The 23,652-nt window shown below is 40.3% G+C and overlaps 1 protein-coding gene across 5 annotated transcripts in view; it reads right to left on the bottom strand.

Moving 5' to 3' along the window:
* Positions 1 to 14,021: 14,021 nt before the first annotated feature.
* Positions 14,022 to 23,652, bottom strand: part of LOC111848218 (CUGBP Elav-like family member 4) — an 89,962-nt gene continuing 80,331 nt past the window's right edge. For all 5 annotated transcript variants that reach the window (XR_002839249.2, XM_023820053.2, XM_023820052.2 and 2 more), the window contains one exon: positions 14,022 to 22,511. Coding sequence is in view for 2 of the 5 variants with exons in the window: in XM_023820052.2 (XP_023675820.1) it covers positions 22,507 to 22,511 (5 nt within the window). In the remaining 3 variants the exon portion in view is untranslated. The remainder of the gene's footprint in view (positions 22,512 to 23,652) is intronic.

Genomic DNA, 23,652 nt, shown 5'->3' on the forward strand with positions numbered 1-23,652 from the left:
GAATGATGTTGCCTCATTTTTTATTCCCAGTGGAGAGATTTCCGGGACATTGCACATCATTCCTGGGTATCAGAGGGCTGCTTGTCAATTTAAGGGAGACTCCTGCTACATCTGGGAGAGGTGGGATGTTTTGGATGGACAGAAAATAGATGTGAAATAGCAATACCCAGAAATGCGGTTCCTAATATGATCGTGTAAGGGAGAATGTAGTTTTTTTTTATATTTTAGATCTGACTTCAAGGGCATAGGACTATTGTAACTCACATGGTTTACAAGCTGCTCTCAAACCTTGCTAAACAAATTCAGCTTCTATTTCATACACCACTCTTTATATTTTACCTAACAGATCTGCTCCAGGCTTTTAACTGCTACATGAGCACGCTGTGAATAAAAAAAATCAGCAAACAAGAGGGAAAAACAGCTCCTTATGTCTCTGATGCTCAGTAGAAGTATTTGCCCCAAGTGACATATGTTTATAGAGCCACGTTGGATGTATTAGTGCAATAGAAGCCCCAGTTGTACACAAGGCAACTCCTTGTTGTTAATGTTCCATTCTGGGAACGGTTGGGGTCTTATTGTTATGCTATTAACTGAGGACACTCATTGTTCAAAATTATTTAAGTGCCAAACAAACGGCTACATTCAGTGTAAAAGCATACAGTGGACTGGTTGTTTTGATTTAAAAATAGCAGAGGGGACTTGGCGGTGCTTGTCCAGCATTTACTGTTCGCTACGGCTTTGCACAGGGGGCAGGGCACCTTGGGTAAAAATAACAGTGCGGACACAAAGTGGACAGAGCTTCTGATTACGGAAGGAGGGCAGCCTTTCCCTCTCTTAGCCCTACTGTCAGATCCTACAGGGATTACAGCGCTGTCTTCCATGCATGGGCATTTGTGTGTTGGGGGGATCCTTTGATGAGAATAACTGACCATCCAAATGAAAAACTTAAGAAAGGCATTATTGTGTTGATTATAATACTACATAAGCTCCAATGAAGCTCTCATCTATAATGTACTATAAATACCTCCATAATGCATTATAATGGTCAGTATAAGAATTAATGATGCTTTGTACTCCATTTTGAAGATATTGTAAAAGCTGTTCGCCGAATCATGCTACTTATATTAATGAGGTGTGTCAGATTCAACCACGAGGTGGCGTTTATTACATCTGAGCCAATCATATTCACAACACATTCACGGCCCATTGTGCTGATTGCCCGCTTACTCGTAAGATCCACAATGGGCACACACACACACACACACTATGCTATGTACGACTAACATTGACAGCACAATACACATGACAGCACAATACAGCACAATGACGTTACACGTATGATGACTACAGCAAACTATTCTCAAAGCTGTCGCGCTGCCCGATGGTACCTTCAGCGCTACAGTATCTATAGTGCATTATAAATGAGAGCTTCATAAGACTTTCATGATGCATAATAAACGTGGCTATAATGTGTTATGACTTTTGATAAATATTTATAGCCATGATTTATGAATGTATTATAGTGTGTTATAAATGTGTTCATAGATTCTTATAGAATCTAAAAAAATATGGATGGATGGATGGATAGATGGATAGATAGATAGATAGTAAATGAGCAAATAATTGAATGTATATGAATATATACAGTGGACCCTCGAGTTACGACCGACCTGACATACAAACAACTTGGGTTACGACCAAAATTTTAGTTTTTACTTACAATCAAAGTCTTGAGTTACGACCTGAATGCCGGTCAGGGCCAAAACGTGTATCCACTTGTGTGGTTGTAAACAAAGACCCGAGATGCCTCAGAGGCATTCATAAGCGTCAGTTTGAGCCCAGATATGCCTATTTGTGGATGTAACTTTGGTCAGTGCAGTGCTTAATATAATTAATTTCACTAATTGCTATCAAAATGGCCTCAAAAAGCTAGAAAAGAAGCTAAGGAAGGAAGAGAACGTATAGAAAGCAATCACAATCGAAAAGAACATGGAAATTGTGCAGAAATATGACAGTGGCGTTCGTGTGACCGATCTCGCTAATATGTACAGCATGTCGAAAAGACATTAGAGGAAGGCTGGGAAAGGCTCACGGTGCCTTTTCCCACCTCCGTTCCATCTGGAGGTCTAAACAATACAGCCTAAAAACAAAGATGCTCCTGTACAACAGCAACGTAAAGTCTGTCCTCCGGTATGGTTCAAAATGTTGGCGTGTGGTCAGTACAGACATGAGGAGACTTGAGGTCTTCCACAACAGGTGCCTCAGACGAATCTGCCAGATCTTTTGGCCCAAGAAAATATCCAACCAACAACTATACAAGAAAACAAGCAGTCAAAGCATCACCAAGGACGTTACATTAAGACACTTAAGATGGCTTGGACATGTGTTAAGGATGGAGGAAAACTGCATCCCAAGAGTTGCCTTAAGATGGACACCACCTGGAAAAACAAAAATGTGGAAGACCCAAAAACACCTGTCGTAGAACTGTGGCACAGGAGCTTCAAAAGATGAACCTGTCATGCGGAGAAGAACAACATGCTGCAAAGGACCACATGTGATGGAGAGAGATCGCTGAAGCCTTATGTCCCACAAGGGACGAAGGGGATTGATTCATTGATGCCGAAATCCACTCGACAATCTTACAAAGAAAACATTTGTATAAGGAACCTAGTTTTGCTAAAGGTGTTACTTAAATTAGTAAGTCATGATCAGCAAAGTTTGATGAGGTAGAAATGCTATTATTAGTGTGGATAAATGAAAGGCGAGTGAATATACATTAGGAAAATTATTTGTGTTTATGGTAAATTATGCACATTATACTTTTAATTATGAAAAGGTTAAGTAAGTGGTGCTTTGGGAGGTTCGGAACACAATATGGGTATTTCCATTATTTCTTATAGGATGAATTGTCTTGACTCAATACCAACTTTAGCGTTGACCAACCCTCGCAAACGAATTGAGTTCGTAAGTCAAGGGTCCAAGGGTTTGACATTGCAAAGAAAGTAAAAATTCCCCTTTTCTCTGTCACTGGGGCTAAATGGCAGCTCCATGGCCATTGAGAGGTGCCGTGAGGCTGTATGTCTACTAACGCACTTTAGCGGTGATTAGTAGCTCGCCTTGCCGTCGTTTGTGTGGTGAGTAGCTAGTATGGCTATCGGACACGTGAATTGCGGCTTGGATCATTCCAGTCGCTAAATGACACTCGCGAATGGTACGATCCGCGGGAGGTGAGTGAATGCAAGGCCAATGCCTCAGATGCTCTGCCATCACATCTGTTGACTGCAGCCACCACCGTGAAGCTGTAGCTGTGAGGGCACCACAGCAGCTGCTAGGGAAGCGGCTCCAGAATCCCGTCACGACCATTCACACTTACTGTCGCTCAGGGCCGCCCCGCGTCCTACACACCTAATGCGATTATTATAGCGCAGGGGGATCCCGTGAGCAGCCAACACTCCGCAGCTGTGTTGATGTGGCAACAAGAGGTAGCATTCTGGGAAAAGCTACGCCGATTGGCCGGCTCCCTGTGATGCCAACGGGAATCTTTTAATGTTCCCGGACTCGAGCAGAGCCAAGATTGATTTCAATGTGAAATAGCACGCTTCCACTTAATTTCGACAGAGAAATGGCATTTTGGAAACAAGGTTAAAAATGAGCTTGCACAGATGCGCATGCACAAACAGGCGAACGTGCAAACAAACACACATGGATGAATGCACACGGTTTTACACGCCGGTGAACATGAAAGCCCACGGAAATCACACAGAACTACGAATGGCTGACTTATAAAACATGTCGTTTGGCATTTCAGTATGCCAGTGACAACACTGGAGGTGAGGGAGTTGTGTAGAATGTAATCAGTCACTTCTCAGTATAAGGACGGCATACACTGATCATCCCAAATTATTTGAAATACCATCTCTTATTTTTAACCATCAAAACAGGATTCACTTTTTTCTTGCAGTAGAATACGCTTTTTGCCAGGGTGCTCATTAAGTATCTTAAACACCTTTGCTGTTTTCTGATTGGCTGTAGAAGATGGAGGCAGTCCAAATAAGCATATATGATTAGCTAAGATGAAAATTCTACAATATTTCCCCTATCCTTGCTGTACATGTATATGTATTTAGGTGAGTTATGCAGATTCAAAGAGTTATGAAGGCAGTCTGGGCTTGTGGGAGTTTTACAAAAAAATATTCTGAGGGCAGAACGAAAAATGATTGGCTCAGAGGGATAACCAATCAGATTGTAGTGGCGGTGGGCCCAAGCATCTAGTGGAGGCTGGACCAAGACATCTAAGTGGTTGGTCCCGCCTCCTTTAGTTGCTTGGACCCCTCTCATCTACAGTCCAACTGCTTATGTCTCTGAACCAATAGTATTTTGTTAAGCTATCAGAACATTTTTGTGTAAGTACTGTAAAACTCCAGTGAGCGCAATCTGGTTCAGTACTGAAACAGTTTGAAGACGTTGTCTCATTTGTTGACAACTTGACACATTACATGTGTGCTGAAACCTCTGTGCCTCCCAAACGTGCAGCAAGGTCTCCAACTAATAACATAATGGAAGTAAAATGGGAAAAAGCCTCCTTTACAAATAAGCTGCTGCCATTGCAATAAGAAAGCAACATCTTAAGAGCTTTAAGTTGGATTTAAAGAGAAAGAGAGACCTTACATACAAATGCAGGGGAATTAAGCAGAGAGATGGGTTTTTTTATGTTTTATTTAACATAATTCCAGGCCAAATAATAATATAGTATGATATTTTGTTAAAAAAACCCATCTGTCCTCAAAATGATCTTTGTGTGTATCATCTGTCCTTGGGAACAAGATACTAACACTTCCTTAGACAGTTACATTCGGTTTTACTGACATCATTGATTGTTCTGCTCTTAGTTGATTATGTGCTCTTACTCTGAGGATTCTGAATCAATATCACGTCCTTTCTCTAATAGCTATTTAATAGCCACGATAATTTAAATTAAAGTGCATGGAGGATCCATTATTTTAAATGTTATTTTGAGGGGAAATGTTAGTTATTAACAATGAAGTGTGCTGAACATTTCTGGAAAATTTCTCGAAAATAAATCGGTATAATTTTTTTTCTAAATGCAGTCTGTACTGCCCTCTGGTGGAAATTTTTCCTTTATGGTTCCGCTGTTACAAAAATATATGATTTTTATTTTAAACCTTAAAACGGATTCCAAATTTCTAAATACTTCAGAACGGAGTCATATTTATATCAGTATTTTTTAAAAAATGTTTTATCCATCCATCTTCTAGCACCTCACAGGTGACCTGGAGCTTATCCTAGTACGCAAAGCTATAGTACGCCCTATGTCGTATTTCCATGTACACTATGGGCAATTAAGAGATGCCAGTTAGCCTGTAACTATCTTTGGACAATAGGAGGAAATCTACATGACACGGCGAGAGAATGCAAACTTCACACACGAACAGAGCAGAGGGGGATTTAAACATCCAATGAAGTAACACAACTACCCCATGAGTGTTCTTATGTTTTAATTATTTTACTTATATCAAACTATAATAGGCATAAAATCCTGCGCTTGCTTATTCTTTATTTCGATCTCACTTAAGTAGTTGAATTTAAGTAGGATACAATGATACACTATAATTCATATGCAAAATTCCCACAAGGGGGCGTACCAGTATAAACATTGTTTGTTCCTGTTCGAAGTTTTATTTAAATTGTAGAAATCGCTAATTATAAATTTATTTAAACAAATGTAAAATAGTTTAGCTTTAGTCTTAAAATTAAATGCTTACAAGTGGAGATAAATCTTTGAGGGGCGATGTTTATAACAGGTTGCCTATTGCGTAGTGCAAATCTGGATGACAGGAAGAAGTGGAATTTTTAGGAGAGTGTGTGTAAGCAAAATCGAAATGTTACAGAATGCTACTCTCACTTTGCCATGTCAGCCTTGCAAGTTGTTCTGAATAAGCATGTTTCCGTTCGGAATAAATTTTGTTCCCATTTCTCAGTATATAACCGCACTCGGCGCCCTTAAAAGAACGCTACTATACCTGCGGAGCTGGAAAGATGAAAAGTAAAAATATTTTTAAACTGAGTAGAATTTATTTAAACTACATATTGCCCTGTTTCAGAAAGACATGTCAAATATATGCACAACTTCAAAATGATACAATGACGCATTATTCAAAAAACCCGTTGGAGACGTCAATACTTCAATACGAGGCAAAGCAGCATGAATGCGTTGAATATTGTCATGACAGCATGCAAGAGATAACGATAATCTTCAAATGAAATAATGTTGAATTGATTATTTAGTCCACATATAATTATTGCAGCCTGAGACATGTTTTATGCATTTATTTATTTTATTCTGAAAATCAATTTTCCCTCTCTGTGTCTCCCTTGGCAACAGGTTATAATCCATGGTTACGAGAAGGGTTGCTAGGTTGTGTTGCCAAGATACAGATCCTGTTTTTGAGTGCTGCTACGTGGGAAGCTAGAGGGTCCTTCTTGAAGGCATAGAGCTATGGGGTTTTAAAAAGGCATATAATAATAACAATAATATAAGTGCAAAAACAGGAATACATTTAATAGTCCTTAAATTAAATATTAAGTTAGGTTATCCTTTTGTTCATAGGCCATAGGAGGTAAGTCCTCAGACTGAAAGCATAGGGCGCATATATGCATATACATATGTGAAAGTAACACTAGAAAGAAGTATATTCTCTCCATAGGCAGCTACCGAATGATTATATATTCATACATATACACTCATATAAAGGATTATTAGGAACACCTGTTCAATTTCTCATTAATGCAATTATCTAATCAACCAATCACATGGCAGTTGCTTCAATGCATTTAGGGGTGTGGTCCTGGTCAAGACAATCTCCTGAACTCCAAACTGGATGTCAGAATGGGAAAGAAAGGTGATTTAAGCAATTTTGAGCGTGGCATGGTTGTTGGCGCCAGACGGGCCGGTCTGAGTATTTCACAATCTGCTCAGTTACTGGGATTTTCATGCACAACCATTTCTAGGGTTTACAAAGAATGGTGTGCAAAGGGAAAAACATCCAGTATGCGGCAGTCCTGTGAGCGAAAATGCCTTGTTGATGCTAGAGGTCAGAGGAGAATGGGCCGACTGATTCAAGCTGATAGAAGAGCAACTTTGACTGAAATAACCACTCGTTACAACCGAGGTATGCAGCAAAGCATTTGTGAAGCCACAACACGCACAACCTTGAGGCGGATGGCCTACAACAGCAGAAGACCCCACCGGGTACCACTCATCTCCACTACAAATAGGAAAAAGAGGCTACAATTTGCACGAGCTCACAAAAATTGGACAGTTGAAGACTGGAAAAATGTTGCCTGGTCTGATGAGTCTCGATTTCTGTTGAGACATTCAAATGGTAGAGTCAGAATTTGGAGTAAACAGAATGAGAACATGGATCCATCATGCCTTGTTACCACTGTGCAGGCTGGTGGTGGTGGTGTAATGGTGTGGGGGATGTTTTCTTGGCACACTTTAGGCCCCTTAGTGCCAATTGGGCATTGTTTAAATGCCACGGCCTACCTGAGCATTGTTTCTGACCATGTCCATCCCTTTATGACCACCATGTACCCATCCTCTGATGGCTACTTCCAGCAGGATAATGCACCATGTCACAAAGCTCGAATCATTTCAAATTGGTTTCTTGAACATGACAATGAGTTCACTCATTGCTCCATTAACCAAATTTGAAATGTTAACTGAAAGACCCCCTTAACTAGTTAGCCAGCTAAACATTGTGCTAGGCTATATCCAAAGCGGAATAGCATTAAGTGCCTGAAAAAAAATGTATGTTCTAAAGAGTTAAAGCATCTTTGCTTTTGTAATTTTTCTTTGCACGTGTCTTTTGTTCGCCCTGTGCCCTTGAAGCACAGAGCCGGGCTAAAAATACAGCAGATAATACCAAGCACTGCATGCTGCTGCCTCGACAGCTGCGAGAGGCACCCGGATGCCAGCCGCTGGACACCGGGATGCTGGGATACCGATTCCCGCCCATGTAACAAGGGTGACTTCCTGGACCCTGTCGCTGTGGAACGTTCATTCCTCAATCCTACACCCAACAGATGGTCACAGCATGACCTCAGAATGATGTCAAGGAAGGGCTGGCTGTAGAATGGGTCCAGGATGTTTTCGTCTTGTACCTCGCAGTCTGGATGTGTGATAAGTGAATCACACAGTCACAACGGCGTCGGACGGGAGGGTCAAGTATGTGTCTTCGTGTTGCATCAGTTAATATAAGCCATGGTTTTCTACTGAACTGACTAAAAAACCTAGATGATACCCACCCATTTCAAGGCAATCTTACTGTGAATGTCCGTAACATATATCATTATCTTTTGGAGAGGTTTATACGTCGGATGTGAGAGATTTAAGCAAATTTCAGAGGAATACAAACATAGCAATCTAGATTTAAGATGACGGCCACTGGATATGATTGCTATTGGGAGAACTGGGAAGACACTGGTAACGAAGCCTCAAAGCTAGATGTGGGTGCAGCTTCTCTAGTATTCACAGCAGTCTTTCTGCTCGAGCAGAACACCACACTGTGATGCTGGGTCGAGGTCTGCGCTCACCTGACACGATTTCTGACAAATAGTCCAGATGTCACTGCAGAAAGCCCGGTTACCAGCTTGATATCAGACCTGTGCTGTGTTTCGTGAGATTAGTACCATATGATGCCGGGAATCCAGATGTGTGAAATGTCGTCACGATGGTGGTCAGAGCAGAATCACACACGTAAAAACGAACCATGATGGCTGCTCTTTTGGTTAACAGGTTATTTTACTAAAGCTATGAACAATATTTAATGGCTTTCTTCACCTTTTCCTTAACAGAAGAATTATTGTATGGAAGAAGGGTTCTTCTACTGTATTGTCACGGAAACCGAGCAGACAGGGGGCCCCTTTTGGGCAGGATAGAATGACTTCCCTAATTGGTCTCAATTTCAAATTGAAATGCAATTAAAATGCATCAGTAGCTGGTGCTGCCACAATTACCCCATGCAAATTGCATGACGAATGGATGCGTCGGGCGCAATTGCGCCTGTTAAAAAATGCATTGATTTTGCAGGAGTAATGTCAATTTCAATCATCTTGCGCTCACGCTCCACATCGTACGCGCAAAGCATTCGTCTCCATAAAGCCGCTCTTTTCTTCTTTTTTTTTTCTTAAAGGCATAAACCATCTGTTCGCCACGGTGAAATCTGTGACAAATTGACCCGGAGTGTGGCACACTTATGCATATTTATCGTATGCTTTCTAAAAATCTTGAAAAATTAACCATACAAAGCATTTATCCCTGGGCCGCTCATGTTTCATTCGAAGCTCCTAAAATGGAATGAGTAAAGTGTCACTTTGCATTTGTGAACGTTTGACGCTGGCGCCTTTCAGACGGAGACAGCGCTGAGACACGGCACGCGCCTCGCCTTCCATTTGGCCTTTGCGCATCTGTTTAAAGGATGCTGGTCTTCCCAGTGATGTGGTTCACGAGGGTCCGCCACTTCATTTGACTTTCGTTTTTGCCTTCCGCCGTAGTCATAGCAACAGGTTAATGAGCAGCTTCTCTGATCTTCCTCTTTCGCCGTCGAAGTTGCTTAGATACATGCCACGTTTGGGGCTGGAGAAGAAAGGTTTTGCCTTCAACTAAAATGAATCTACTTCACTGGGAGTAACATGCAGGTATAGAAAAATGAGATCTGCTAATGCGGGGGGGGGGGGGGGGGGGGAGGAGTGGATTCTTGCAGCACTCCTCCGTTTCAAACCGATTACGATGTTTTTTTTGCAGCTCGCACTTCAAACGGCCTGTGTGATGTACTCCCATCTAAAATTCGCATATTTCTTTTAGAGCGCAACAAGAGAGATGAAAAAATACATCTCCACCTCCTAGATCCCACCTTGATTTACAGGCCCAATCTGTGGGCTCACTTTGCACCTTGCTTCCCTTGTCTGTTCCCTCCCGCTCCCTACATCCCCAGGTTTAATCAATACTCCATAATTCAGGTCGATAAGAGCCCCCGCCCGCACTCTCAGCCCCCACGCCGTTGCCACGAAAATTTTCAACAACAAAACACTCTGTTGGACATGGTGTGCTCTATTTCACTTCTGATTACATATCGATTACATTTTTGTAATATAAAATAGGAGCAAAAGCAAATTTGCTCACCTGGGTCAGATTAAGATTGCCGTTTACTCTGTGATTTGCTGCATTCTGGGAGAGATGAGGCTGACAAGGGCCAAATAAGGAAATAGGGCCCCTCTGCCTTTTCATACACTGAAGACATGAGCAAAGTTGATTAATTCTCTCCTGGCTGATGGAAACAGCAGATGGTCTCATGCAAAGATGGGCGGTTGACCACAATAATACTGCACTCTTATGAGAAATTAAGAATTTCTGGGCCAAATCAAAGGGGATTTCGGCAGGTAGGGCAAGCGGCTGCTATTGATATTTCAGAGAGCTTTGTCCAGATAGAATAGCACTGCAAATGCTGGCCAGGAATGGACTTGGAAGGCTGCCTTCTGCTCCATTGGCTGGGGCATCCAGTGATCTGTAAGGAGGTGCCACTGGGTAATTTGGAGCACGGAAGCACTCAGGTATCTCTAAAGAGACGCCCATGATCTCTTCTCCTTTTAAGTTCTTAGCAGGGAAGAATAAACAGCGTTTTAGATGAAAGCACAAGCTTTTCCACAATAGTGAGAATTTCATTTCAAGTCATTTCCAGGCACCACAGATGAGACTGCATAGAAACCCCTTTGACCAGCCACCAGGGACCTGACAAAGTTGACCAGTTGGCCGGCCGTTGTAGGACACCCACACCCTTCCAGGGATGTCATAATGAGCTTTATGGAAATGGCCCAGGCTTCTTCTGGAAACAGGCCCTCATGCCATCACGCACCTCTGCCCACGCTGGGGGAGCAGCACCTGAAGTTGAGCTGGAAGCCCATTTGGAGAGCATGCTTCCAGAAGCTCAGCCACGGACTCGCGAGTTCCCACTGACATCGGAAATAAAAAAAGAAGGTGCTGACGGCAGGAGAGCTGCAGGATGTGGGACGCGCATATAATCCCTGACTGACGGGGTTATCGCAGGTCAATCCCATGATAACGCCACGTAAAAAGCCACTGACAGTGCCTTTTGTATCGGAGTTTAACATCTGCTCCAGGAATCATTACATTCGGCATTTAGGCTTCCGCATCTCCAGGCTGCCTTCAGCACGGCTTATTTCAGGCGTGCCGGAGAGCCGGGAAAGCAAATCCCTGCTACCCCTGCACTGCTCAGAGGCTTGTTATTGCACCGTGGAGAAGCTTCACCGTTTCTGGCACCTGAATGCGAGTGTGAGCCTCTCCCTCACGCCCTAAAAGCTCTGCGGTCCCCGACTGCAGACACTATAGTGGAAATTACGAAGGCGAAATCGAGACGCCAGATCAAGGCCGGACTTATGCACGGGCTTACCTGCAATGTAGCCCAGGGTCCAGAGTTGCTGGTTGCTACGGCAGCATTTTATGCTGTAGGTCAGGCCCCAACAGTGATCTTACCCCCACCCCCTAAATTTTGCCATGCATGAAATGACAAGAAAAAAAACAAGGGTGACTTGTTGATATATCCCATATTGCGTAATGAATTTATTAATGCATGAGATTATTTGATAAGAATTGTAGAGGAAACAATGCTTCATTATGCCCATTAATAGTCATTTACTAGTGAAGAGCTCTGTTAGAAAATATACTTGATGGCAGGTGCTGGTCCACGTGCGACGTTTCAGCCTCGCAACATTTAAATGGACTTTCATTCAGCAACCTTTCCTTTACGTGCCCGTCCTCCGGTTGGGTGCAGCCCCGCGGCAGCGGTAAAATCACCGCGCTGAAGGCTTATGCGTGTTTTTGCGACTGCTGATGAGATGCCCACGTCCTGCAGACTCCCGATTAAGGGCTGGCGACCGGCTCAGCCAGTACATCAGTTAGCTGTCCTCTCTTAGCGGACGCGGAAATGACAAGATGGAGACGCATGTCTAACCGATAACACATCATGTGTTATTTTTCCCTTACAGCTAACAGCTAGTAGGGTCAAAGCTGAGCTTATTATAAAAAATAAATATTACTATTTGCCATGCTATGAATCAAGGTTATTATTGTTAGCTAATACTGGAACTAAAATGATAACAAAACTAATGATAACAAAAGCATGTTAATCAAAATTTAAAAAAAACTAAAAGTGACACACAAATACTAAACTGAGGTGGCAAACTGGAATGAAATAAAAATGAGTAGCAACAAAAATTTGTGGTTCCTATTTTTAACTTCTGTTTTTGAGATTGAAAACCTGCTTATAGGCACATTTTTTTTACTCATATCTTTGTGGGGACCGTCCATTAACTTCTATGGGCATAACCCTAATCCCAACAATGTCACCCTAACCCCTACCCAGCCCTAACCTTAACTATAAGTAACCAAACAAAATACAAGACTTTTGGCATTTTTAGGTTTTTGTTTACAGTCACAGATTTTTATAAAATTGAAAAAAGGGGTCCACACACAATCAAAATAAGTTTTATCACATTGCGGGGACATTAGGTTCCCACAATGTAACATATCCACACCCCCAGCCCACACACACACACACACAGACTAGTCTCCCTCTATTCTCTCTAGATTCCTGAAGGAAACACCTGTTATTATTGCATTAGGTTTGAACATATGGTCTTTAAGGACATAGATTTCACTATTGTACGACGTAGGTTGCAATATGAATAAAATGGCTTTAAATGAACTTTATCCATCCATCCATCCATCCATTTTTTGAAACTGCTTATCCCATTCAGGCTCGTGGGGGGTCCGGAGCCTATCCTGGAGGCTATGGGTTCAAGGCAGGGAACAACCCAGTACAGGTTGCCGACCCATTACAGAGCACACTCTCACACATCTTTATTTAACATTAACTAAAATATAAATAAAACCAAAATTTAGTCTCAAACAAAAGACTTGCATGTGATGCATCTTCATTTGTATTAAAAGAAAAAAAAACACCAGTGCAGAGAACAGAAACGTAAAGAAAACTCGAGTGTCCTCTCTGAAAAACAAGAAACAAGTACCAGACTAGGTAAAGCCAGCTGGTTTGTGCGTATTTCTACACCTAATTTAGCCAGCGATCATTTGAAACACATTGAAAGTAAAGCAACTATTTGTTTCTATCAATTCCAGAAAAGAACATTGCAGTTTTTGGTGTTTTTACCTGTTACTGGCGCTCTATAAGGTTTGTACTGACGATTGTTTTCTTTCATATCAAATGTGAAACTAACCCTTATGTTGAACCATTTTTCCCCACTGAAAGTCAGACAAAATAGCTAAACAGTTTACAGACGGACCTCACAAACAAAGCGGAATGCTTTCTCTGTCAGAAAAAGGGTTCAGCCCTGGTACAATTTTGTTCCCTAAGGTACAAAAAACATTAATGTACCTGTAATAGTACAAGAATGTTCTTGAGAATCCATTTCTGTACCTTAAAAGGTACATTTACCGACGGCTAGGGTACAGTAGGCAGACCATTGAAGGTACAATCCCAGTAACAAGTAATTGTACCCTCAGGTACCAATTTGTACTTTTTTATAACAGTGTACTTGTCAGAATCATGCATGGTATACGTGCTTGAAGTTGGCTAGATACTACTTCCGGGTAAGTTTCTAATTCGTCGTCTCTTGACATTTACGTTTTGTTTTTATGTGTTGACAAAAGTGCCAGCACAAGTTGTCATAGTCTTGGCATCATGCATTAATTTGTATTTCATTACTGTCTTGTTTTCGTCAATAAAAAATCTTTGTTGATGAATATTTTTCATCAAAGTTATCGTTATCAGCCCCCCATCCCCCAAATATGGGAACCTCTGGTCTAATGAAGCCTAAATTACCACGAACCGTAGGCTCACAGCAGGCACACCAAAGTTGGTTTCTTCATGACAGAGAGACACAGGGGCAAACAAAGGAGCACACGCTTTTATTGTTCTACAGGACTGTGCTTTATTTTAGTCTAAGCAGAATATAATGAACTAGAGAACTACAGTTCAGGAGCACTGCAGCAGAAACCCCTCCAAATCAGGGAAAACAGACCCCTTATCAACGGTATTTCAAATTACAGCTCTGTTTCAGGAAAATAAACATAAAAATTTTGTTTCTTCAAGAAATAAGGATTTAAAAAGGTACATATCTACAGAGTTTAACATAAAAAGTTAACAAATCAATACATCCAAAGGTAAACAATTCCAAAGAAAATCGACAGTTATTTTTGGATGTGGTAAAAGGAAAAACTATGAAAAAATGAAGAGAAATATTAGTGCAAAGCTGTAAATATGTTGTCCCTTACAGTTTATTTAGTTCAGGTGTTCTGTGGTCTTTTGAGGCGGTTCTTTGCGTCTAAATTACACCTGAAGCCTACAACTCAATCTATCAGTACAACAAAGCAGAAACTGTGCTAAAATTTGGTCCTTATACAATTTGAAATGGGACAATGACCTCTAATACTGACTGGTATAAGAGGTGGAATTGAATTTGAAGGCCGCACAACATTCTGGATCGACAGCTGGTTAATAGTGCTCAAAGATGTTCACCAAGGAGCCCAGACACCAGCAAAGAAATAGTTGCTTGCTATTTTAAGATAAGACATTGCGCAATAGTAGATGTGGTGCTATCAGAGTGAATGGTCTGTTTAAGGCTGATGTCCCGCAACATGTGCTGTTCAGCACCTGGACCACAGGCAGATGTGACAGCTGGTGCCAGTGAAGCACGTTTCTGCTTTATTGGCACTCTAATTGGCACTCAATTCGTTGTCCTCCAAGGCAGGTACATGGTACGCCACGACCGAGACGAGCGAACCATGTACGGGAATTACAGGAGATCAAGATGGAATGAAAGCAAAACTTAGTTCTAAAAACGATGAGCTTTTGACAAATACGACCAAGCTGCATTTTAGGTAGAATTCGGGATGAACAATGGAAACGGATCCAGCAAAAAGCACAAAGCGCGTTTTGAAGACAACGATCACGGTGGAAAAACTACATGGGACTTCAAAGCACAATGCTGGAATGAAAACGTGCATTTAAGTTCCAGTTATTTTCATTTCTCTCTCTTTTAATAAAAACACCAACGGAAACCTCTGTTTGAACTCATTATCACTTCCACCAGATTTTGGCATCTTAATTGAATGGAATCGTATAATGGATGCATCGTTATATGTCTCCCTGTTATGCTTTTCTCCCCCGCAGATTGATTTTTGCTGAATCTTCTTTCCATTTAGTATTTCAAACACAAGAGCTCGCACCTAAATACTGGAACACGGAAGCCTTTTCTTCCCCATATAAAATTATGATGATTTTTGTTGTCGTCGTCATTTTGTTTGAAAACAGCATTGCACAACAAAAGTTCCTCTAATCGGCAGCACTGTGTACAACGTTGTAATAAACACTTTGAACAACCGCGTCCATTCCAGTTTTGATAATTAAGAACGAAAATAACCAAAAGTGAGACAGAAAAAACAAAGAACATTCACCATAAATATAAAATAATTTACACATTAAAGCATCATTGTACAAGAAATAAAATATTTTTCTTTTAATGTTTTCTGATAAATTATTTAATAGTTTTTTTTTCTTTTAAACTCAGTGAAATATATTTTTTAAAGATGTTTTTTATTTTGCTGTCTACAAAGAAGGTTGATACCAGACTTTAAAAATAAGTTATATAGTATATACAAAACTACTGTAGAATATCCTGGAAAGCAGAGGCAGGCCGGACACAGGCTGTGTTTGTAGCATGGTAGCATGCTAACGTTGATGAGTTTCGCTCACAGGTTTTCCCTGTGTTGATGGCAAAGAGATCTCCCTTTTGTCAGTTCACATTAGAATACTCCTGCAGCATATCAGGTATATATAACAAGGAAGATTGCAGGAGATGAAAATCAGAAAATGGGGGATATACTGTGGAGCAGAAAATATTTTTATTCCCATCAAAACAGCTTAATTTAAGTTACCTACAGAGGAATGACTCCGAGCTTTGATTTGTTACTTATCTGCTCACATCTACTCAAATATGTAGGTTTCAGCTCTCAGACACACTACGCTCATTCAAAAAGCAGCCCAGATTAATGAGTTTTTCCCGCTCTTCACCTACAATGCGTTCTTGATATGAGTGTTCGTATCTCCAGCTGAGCGATGTTGTTCATACTGTATCGGACATGGGTTAAGGCTCCCAAACTGACAATGACTAAAAAAATCCTTTTTATAAATTAAAAAAAGAACTTTGAGTAACACTTTACTTAAGGCCATGTTTTTAGTAATTTATAAACATACTGGTAACAAATAATAATGCATTCATAAAGCATTATAAACATAGCTGTAAATATTTATCAAAAGCCAGAACAAAATATAGGCGTGTGCATTATTTATTATGACTGCTTATGAAACTCATCTAAAATGCACTATAAATACCATTATAATGCATTATAAAGGTCATAATAAGCATTAAGGATGCTTGGTACTGCATTATGAAGGTATCTATAGTGCATTATAGATGAGAGCTTCATAAGCAGTCATAATGCATAATAAACATGGCTATAATGTGTTACGCCTTTTGATACATATTTAATGCCATGTTTATAATGCTTTATGAATGCATTATACTACATTATGAATGTGTATATAAATTACTAAAAATGGCCCTAAATATAGCGTTACTAAACAAATATCCACAATTAAAAATATCATTTTTAACATTTTGATATAATTATTATATAAGGACAATTTCCTGGCAAATGCTTGCAATTTGTTTCATATATCATAAAAAAAATGAAATAATCTTGGTTATTATCACCAGGCTTTAGAAAATGAACACTATTAACCCCGTGCACCAATACCACTTTCTCCTTCTGCATTTATTCACACTGGAATATGATATGAACAAGACCTTAGTCTAACCAGCATAACCAGTGCTGTAAAAACAGCAGAATGCCACCCTTGGACACCCACAGAATTCCAAGCACCTGAAGCCAATGTCTTACAGTCTTTTACAGTCGAAGCCACACCCCCCATCAGGACCTGCATGGTCAGTGGGTAAAGCTCCGATGTCCAGACGCTTATCTATAATTCTGAATTTCTTTAATCCAGTCATACTATCCTAATCTGGATCCTATTAGCTTTCCGACTGGACATTGCAGGCAGGCAAATTTCTATACACTGTTGTTCATAGGAAATACTAAAACAGTTCATTTCTAAAAGAAGGGTGGTATGATGATACGAGAAGCTCCATGTTCCTTATCGCTCGCGCTGTTCTGTCAAACCTGGCTCTCTTCCAGCCGTTACCATGACAGGGCTGCGATTTTAGCTTTTCTGTTGTCGCACCATGTTCTAGTGCACTTAGGGACGGGGAGGCTGACTCAGTATCTCGCCACAGGCTGCCACCAGTGGAACAACCGTCCTATTTTAAGATGCATGTTTTCCATTCTACAAAAACGTAAGGCCCTGGGGGACGGTCCAAAGCAGGAAAGGACTCTATCAATACAATTTCTTATCTCTGAGCCTGAAACTCACACAGAAAAAAACACCTAAGAACAACCAGGGCATGAAATTGATAGATTAGCCTGAGTTTTCCATTGGCCACTGGCAGAAATGCATTACGAGAAGATTATGCACTGCTCTGATGACAAAAGGGGTTATTTTATTATTGGATAGCGACTACGTTGAAGCTCAGCCTTTTCATGCTGAATTCTGAAACACTTTGAGAAGCATATTAAAAATGCATCACGTCTTCATATCTATGTCATTCTGCTGCTTGCCTTGACTTAATTAAAAAAAAAAAAAAAGACCGTTTAGGTAAAAAGACTGTCCTCCTTGTTGACTTAATAGCAAACAAATCCAGCAGTGCCTCGGGATGCCCCTCTGATGTCATGGTTAGGGTCACATTGCTGTGCAAGACACTTCTGGCAGTAATTTAAAGCTGAACACGGAGACACATATTAGATCCCGCAACACGGTGCTAAGAGCCCGGCTGCCTCACGCCAACCAGCTGCAGGCAGAAGTGAAATGTTCAGTTGTACCTTTTACATGCTGTCATGATGGAGCACATTTCTCTATTCCACGCACAACACAAAGCAACTTCCTTTCCATTTTCAGTAACACATATTCATTCTGTAATACCAATCAGAAGCTCATTCCTTCGGCTCCTGTCACCTATATTTAAAACGCTGAATACATAAAAGTGTAATTAAAAGATTTCATCTTACATAGGTCTATACTGTCATTGTAATACATAGCAATTTCCACATCTGGCCATTTCAGATTTTAAGGTGCCCTCCAGTGAAAATCCAAATTTCCCTTTATGTCATATTTGTACATACACCTTTCAAATATTGTCATGCGTAAATAGATCACCTATCATGATTTTTAGGAATTTTGGCTTATAAATAAGGAATGCCAAGGATTTTTCACATGTTGGGTTAGGCAGATTAGTGCTTAAGGGCATACTTACAACTGCTGTAATACCCATCAAGGTGTACCCCCGCAGAATTAAATACAGATGTCTTAAGTGATGGTAAAAGCATCATATAAACAACTTTGATACAAAGATTAAAAAAAATAAAAAGCAAACAAAAAGAAAAACATAAAAAGATTCTAACACTTTTGTTTTAAATTAATTGAGATTAACAACTGAAGGAGCACTGCAATGGTAGTTTATTAGGAATAAATGCCCACATTTAAATATTTAAAGTAACAATTTAAGTAAAGCACTTGGTTAAAGTGTACAGACTCATTTCTATCATTTCAGCTGAATGTTTGTCCACTAATCCTCTGTAAAATCAATGGTACGAAAAAATAACTCTCCTCTTCAGGGCATCTGTAAGAAATGACCCCCACATGGCAGGCTAACTACACTGTGAGTGCCGGTCGTGTCTGCCGCACACCTGAGAAACTGCGGAACCAGACCTGCCAGACGGTTTTCCCACGCGATACGTCATACGGCATGGCTTCCTGTATTACGTACTGCCACTTCTCAGTCCTGCGTCCAGGAGGTTCACAGGAATGTCACATGTTACTGAGTCTATAGGTATACAATTAATTCATTATTATGCACTGCTACTACTGTTATCACCACTACTAATAATCATAACAATAATGGCCAGAGTCGGTTTTCCGGTTTATTATTTTGGGCTGTTCGATGTTTAGCGCTAACCTAAACGATTGGATAAACACGAAACGTTGGTGTGGGTGCAGGTACCATAGGCTTTTGACAGTTTATAAGCGATTAAAAAATAAAAATGATTAAATGTTTCACGTACTAGCTACACAGGTTTCGTTCTTGCAGTCTGATTTCTGCAGCGCTACATGCTGGACTAATAAAGTCGTCTCATGAGTGTAAGACCAACATGGCCGCCTACACTTAAGTGTCTCTCTCGGTTAGCGTTGGGGATGATGCAGCCTTCCTTGCTGCCCCTGGAAGGGGGCTATTTCCGAAAGGTAAGCATTACATAAGCAGACAATGGGAGACCTGCTCCTTCCTTTGAACTTTCTTTCTGGTCGTACTCTACTCCAAGTAAAAGGACAACAGGCTCCTAACTAGCATTCCCCAAAAAACAAACATGTTCACAAGACTGTTAGAGCAGTTAGAGAAACTCCATAGTGTCCGAAGGCAAAATAAAGCTAATATTTTGTAATATCTGTATTACACTCAATGCTCATAACTTTGAGTCAAAGTAGTTGCTGTGCTTTGCAAACTCTTCTTCTTCCAGTGACACTGTACGATACCCTGGGTTGCGCTGTGCTTTTGACAGTTGTCTTGTTGATTTTTTTTTTTAAAGTCTTTACCATGACCACACAAAGATATTTTCTGCACCAAAACAGACCACACTCAGAGGCACAGTGTAACTCTGGACTACTGGAAATTTTCTGTCCGGAAACACATATTTTTTGCCTGTGATCTTGGAGATGTTGGTGCACTGCACAAATATCGGAACAAATACACAGGAACTGCTCTAAAACTCTTGACGAGATATATTTAATGCAAAATAACCAATTATAAACTTGATTACTGAACTGAAAAGAACTTTAGCCAGTAAAAAAAAGTAGGGGGCCAGCATCTGGTGACAGCAGTGCAGCAGAGCTATAGCTGAACGGGTTATGTCTGGGCACTGTAAAGTGTCTGAGAGACTTGGAATGTATCTGTTCAATTAATTGGTTTACTGGAAGTAAACAACAGATTTGGCAGAAGGCAAAAGGTGTCGGACAAACCAATTGAGACTCATCAAGACTGCAGTGCTTTCTACTAAATTGGGCCCAGATAGGGATCTAAAAACCGGTCCTGGGATCCCGTAGCTTTTGTTTGGTCCTAAGGAGTGGGGCCAACCAAAGTCTGGACTTACACCTGTCTTTGGAGGGGGCTGAGGATGGACTTAAAAATCAGCCCAGCTCGTTCTTTACCCAAATCCCCTTCCCTTTTAAGTGGTCACATTAAGATTTGCAAAGCGTCTCTGGAAGCTATCCAGACCGAGAGAGCTTTTTGGAATAAAAGAAATTAAATACAAGTATGCAAACAAAATGCAAATTTGGTACCTGAGAGAGCCCAAAGCCATTCCCAGTTAATGACAAAATCTTCAACACTTAGGTTCAACCAACATTTATGATCTGAAATGGATGCATGCTCTTTGCAATAGAAAATAAAGTAGAGCATTTCCTAACATTAAGCTTTGGAATGGCCTATATTTAGAGAGGCTACAATTAAATTTGCATCGCGTTGAGATCTCAAAGGCTCATATAAAATGTAAGATAGAGGAAAGCAGGTCAGGGAATTCGCTCACATTTCTATTTACATACTCTAATGACAATACTAAATGACTTATAAAAGCTTCCAGTTGTCACTCTGTCATCAACAAGTAATGCTTGACTTGTAATTAGGTTTCTAATTGACAAGAGGATGTTTTTGCTTCCATTCTACAACTTAAAACATATTTGCCTTTATACCTCAATCTTGAATTGTCTCCTAGGAAGTGCACGTTGATCAGCTTTTCTATTATCACACGGCAGGTATCCTGACCCCAAAAGACCACGCCCACTTCCTGTTGTAACTTCCTGCTTTTGCCTTGTCTGTTTAGGGATTTCACAAATGCTCTGGTAATCATCGCAGGGTCTTCTGAGTTCTCCCCCAGGACCTGGCCAGCATCCATTCACACTCTTCTCCTTTACTTCAATTAACAGCTCTTTGTGAAATCTGTTCCATACTTCTTTTGTTAGTGACCTATGCTAGTGAATCCCTGATGCAGTAAAAAAAAAACGTAATAAAATACTTTTAAAAAACAGCTGAACGAAAGCACGCCACTTTTCAGTTTCGCTTGGTCATTTCAGTAGATTGTCGTTTGATCATGAAGGCCAGCCTGCCTGCACACACTCCCGGTGCCGTTTTTTTTTTTTTTGTCCAGCCGGTTCATCTTGCAGTTGTTAGAAACTCGCAGTGAAATGTACAGCATGATGAGGAAGATATCCAGTGGCAAACCAAAGTCCCACAGAGAGATCGAACGCTTTCACCAGAACCGTCCCAAGAGAAGCATTTTTCCTCCTTCATTATCAAAAGCAGGTATTCTTAAAAAAAAAACACAAAAACACCAGAAATTTGCTCTTACAACTCTGCTAATCTAATATACTTTTCTAAAACTACCTGATACAGCAAATAGCTACAGGAACAAATCATTTTAAACTCCTCTTCTATTTTTTAAATGCTTTTTTTCCATAATTGGTTTTTTTAAGTCATACTTAAGCCACTGGATAATGATTGAATGTCTCTCTTTCCCCTAATATTGAATTGTAAATACTTGCAGCTACAAGGTAAGAGTTATATATACTGTATATATATGAATATATATATACATATATACGTCCTTTAAAAAGCATTTGGTCTTTTGGTCCCTATATCCTAAGGAATGATGCTTGTAAATAATCTTGGATTCTCCTCTTCCCTCTCCAGTTCATCCATCGCTTGTCCTGGCAGCCCTATCAGGGATAAATATACCTGTGTGCACAAAAACCAAAAAGCCAGCAAGCTGGTGTGTCTCCTTGTCTGTGTGCGTGTGTACAGCTGTGCATGTGTGAGTGTGTGTGCTGTTTTTGGTGTGCTTGAAAGTCTCTGTGTTTTTCCTGGTAAAGCATGCTTGGAGCGCTATGAGTCTGTAAAGGTTCTCACTCCTGCTTCGGAGAACAGCTGCAGCAACTTGGTCACAATAAAATTGGCTTCCATCAACTGCGAATGAAAAATTGCCAAAAAAAGATGGAGGGGGGAAAAAAAGAAAAAAAAACTGGGTTAGGGAAAAAAACTTCCTGGATCCTTTTTCAGTCGTTCGATTTCTTTCCCAAATAATCAAGGGACCGTTCTTCTTTCAGGATATGTGGCAGAGCGAGAAGTCTTTGTACTTATACTGCACTTGTGGAAATAACATTTGGAGACCCTTCACCCTGAAAGACAGAGAGCAGCGAGAATGAGATCACGGCAATCACAGCTGAGTGCTTTGCTGCCTGTAAGCTCACAGACAGAACCCCCAGAAACAAAATAAAAGCAGAAAATAAAAAAAAACAATAAAAAATATTTAAGCACATAAATCAAATCCAGCAAAAAGGATGTACTGTGGTTTGGCTTTACCATATGGAACAGACATGTATGGATAAAAAAATCCAAAAATGCACTGTGACTACAGATTGGAACAGCTGTCATTTAAAGCGACTGTATTGTATTCCTGTGATTTAGGGTACTGACATTAAAGGTCTTACTGCCTTCCCTGTCTCGCTACGCAAAATGACTCCGGTAACATGGGGCACGATGACTGACACCAAACAAAGGTGAAGAAGGTGGATTAAAAATAATGAAAAATAATAATATCAATAATTTAGCAAATAATGTTATATGAGTACATATGCACTATTATTCATAACGTGAATATGTCTTCCTAAAAGTAATTTTGCAAGATGTATTAACGTCAACGTGAAATTAAAATCAGAAAGTGTCTTTCTCAATTGTTCATGTCCAAAATTGACTTTTAAACCTCTGAACATGCGACCAGTTACAGGCACTGGACGGGATTTCTCTGGATCCATTTGTGTCTAATGAGACAATGGTGACATATAGGAGATGTGTCACATCTGTTTTTTTTTTTTCGAAAGTCAAGCTGAGGTACAGGGCATATAAAATTACTAATTCATGGCTGACCTATTTTAAACATACAGACGCAGGAGGGCCTGAGATCCTAATGAGAGCACACACTGTTCCATCTTTTAGTTACTACTCTTAATTGCACATTCATTTAACCCAGGAAAGGGTGACATTCATTTATAAAGTCCAAGAAAAAAAAGGCAGGCATTAAGGTAATAGTACCTGGGGCTTGACTGGGCACTTTCTCAAATTGTCAAAGCAGAGTCCACAGACATCTGATTATTTTTAAAAAGGTGTATACCATTTGAAAATGATCTAAAAACACAGTCGCTTTAAAGTAGATCCTCTCAAAATTTGCAAAATGAATTTAAGCATAAAGTTTTGGAAGTAAGGCAACCAAAATAAACCACAAAGAAAAATATTATTTTTCCACATTGAATATTATGTTGA

Source organism: Paramormyrops kingsleyae, chromosome 13 (genome assembly GCF_048594095.1).
Source record: "Paramormyrops kingsleyae isolate MSU_618 chromosome 13, PKINGS_0.4, whole genome shotgun sequence".
Classification (NCBI taxonomy): Eukaryota; Metazoa; Chordata; class Actinopteri; order Osteoglossiformes; family Mormyridae; genus Paramormyrops; species Paramormyrops kingsleyae.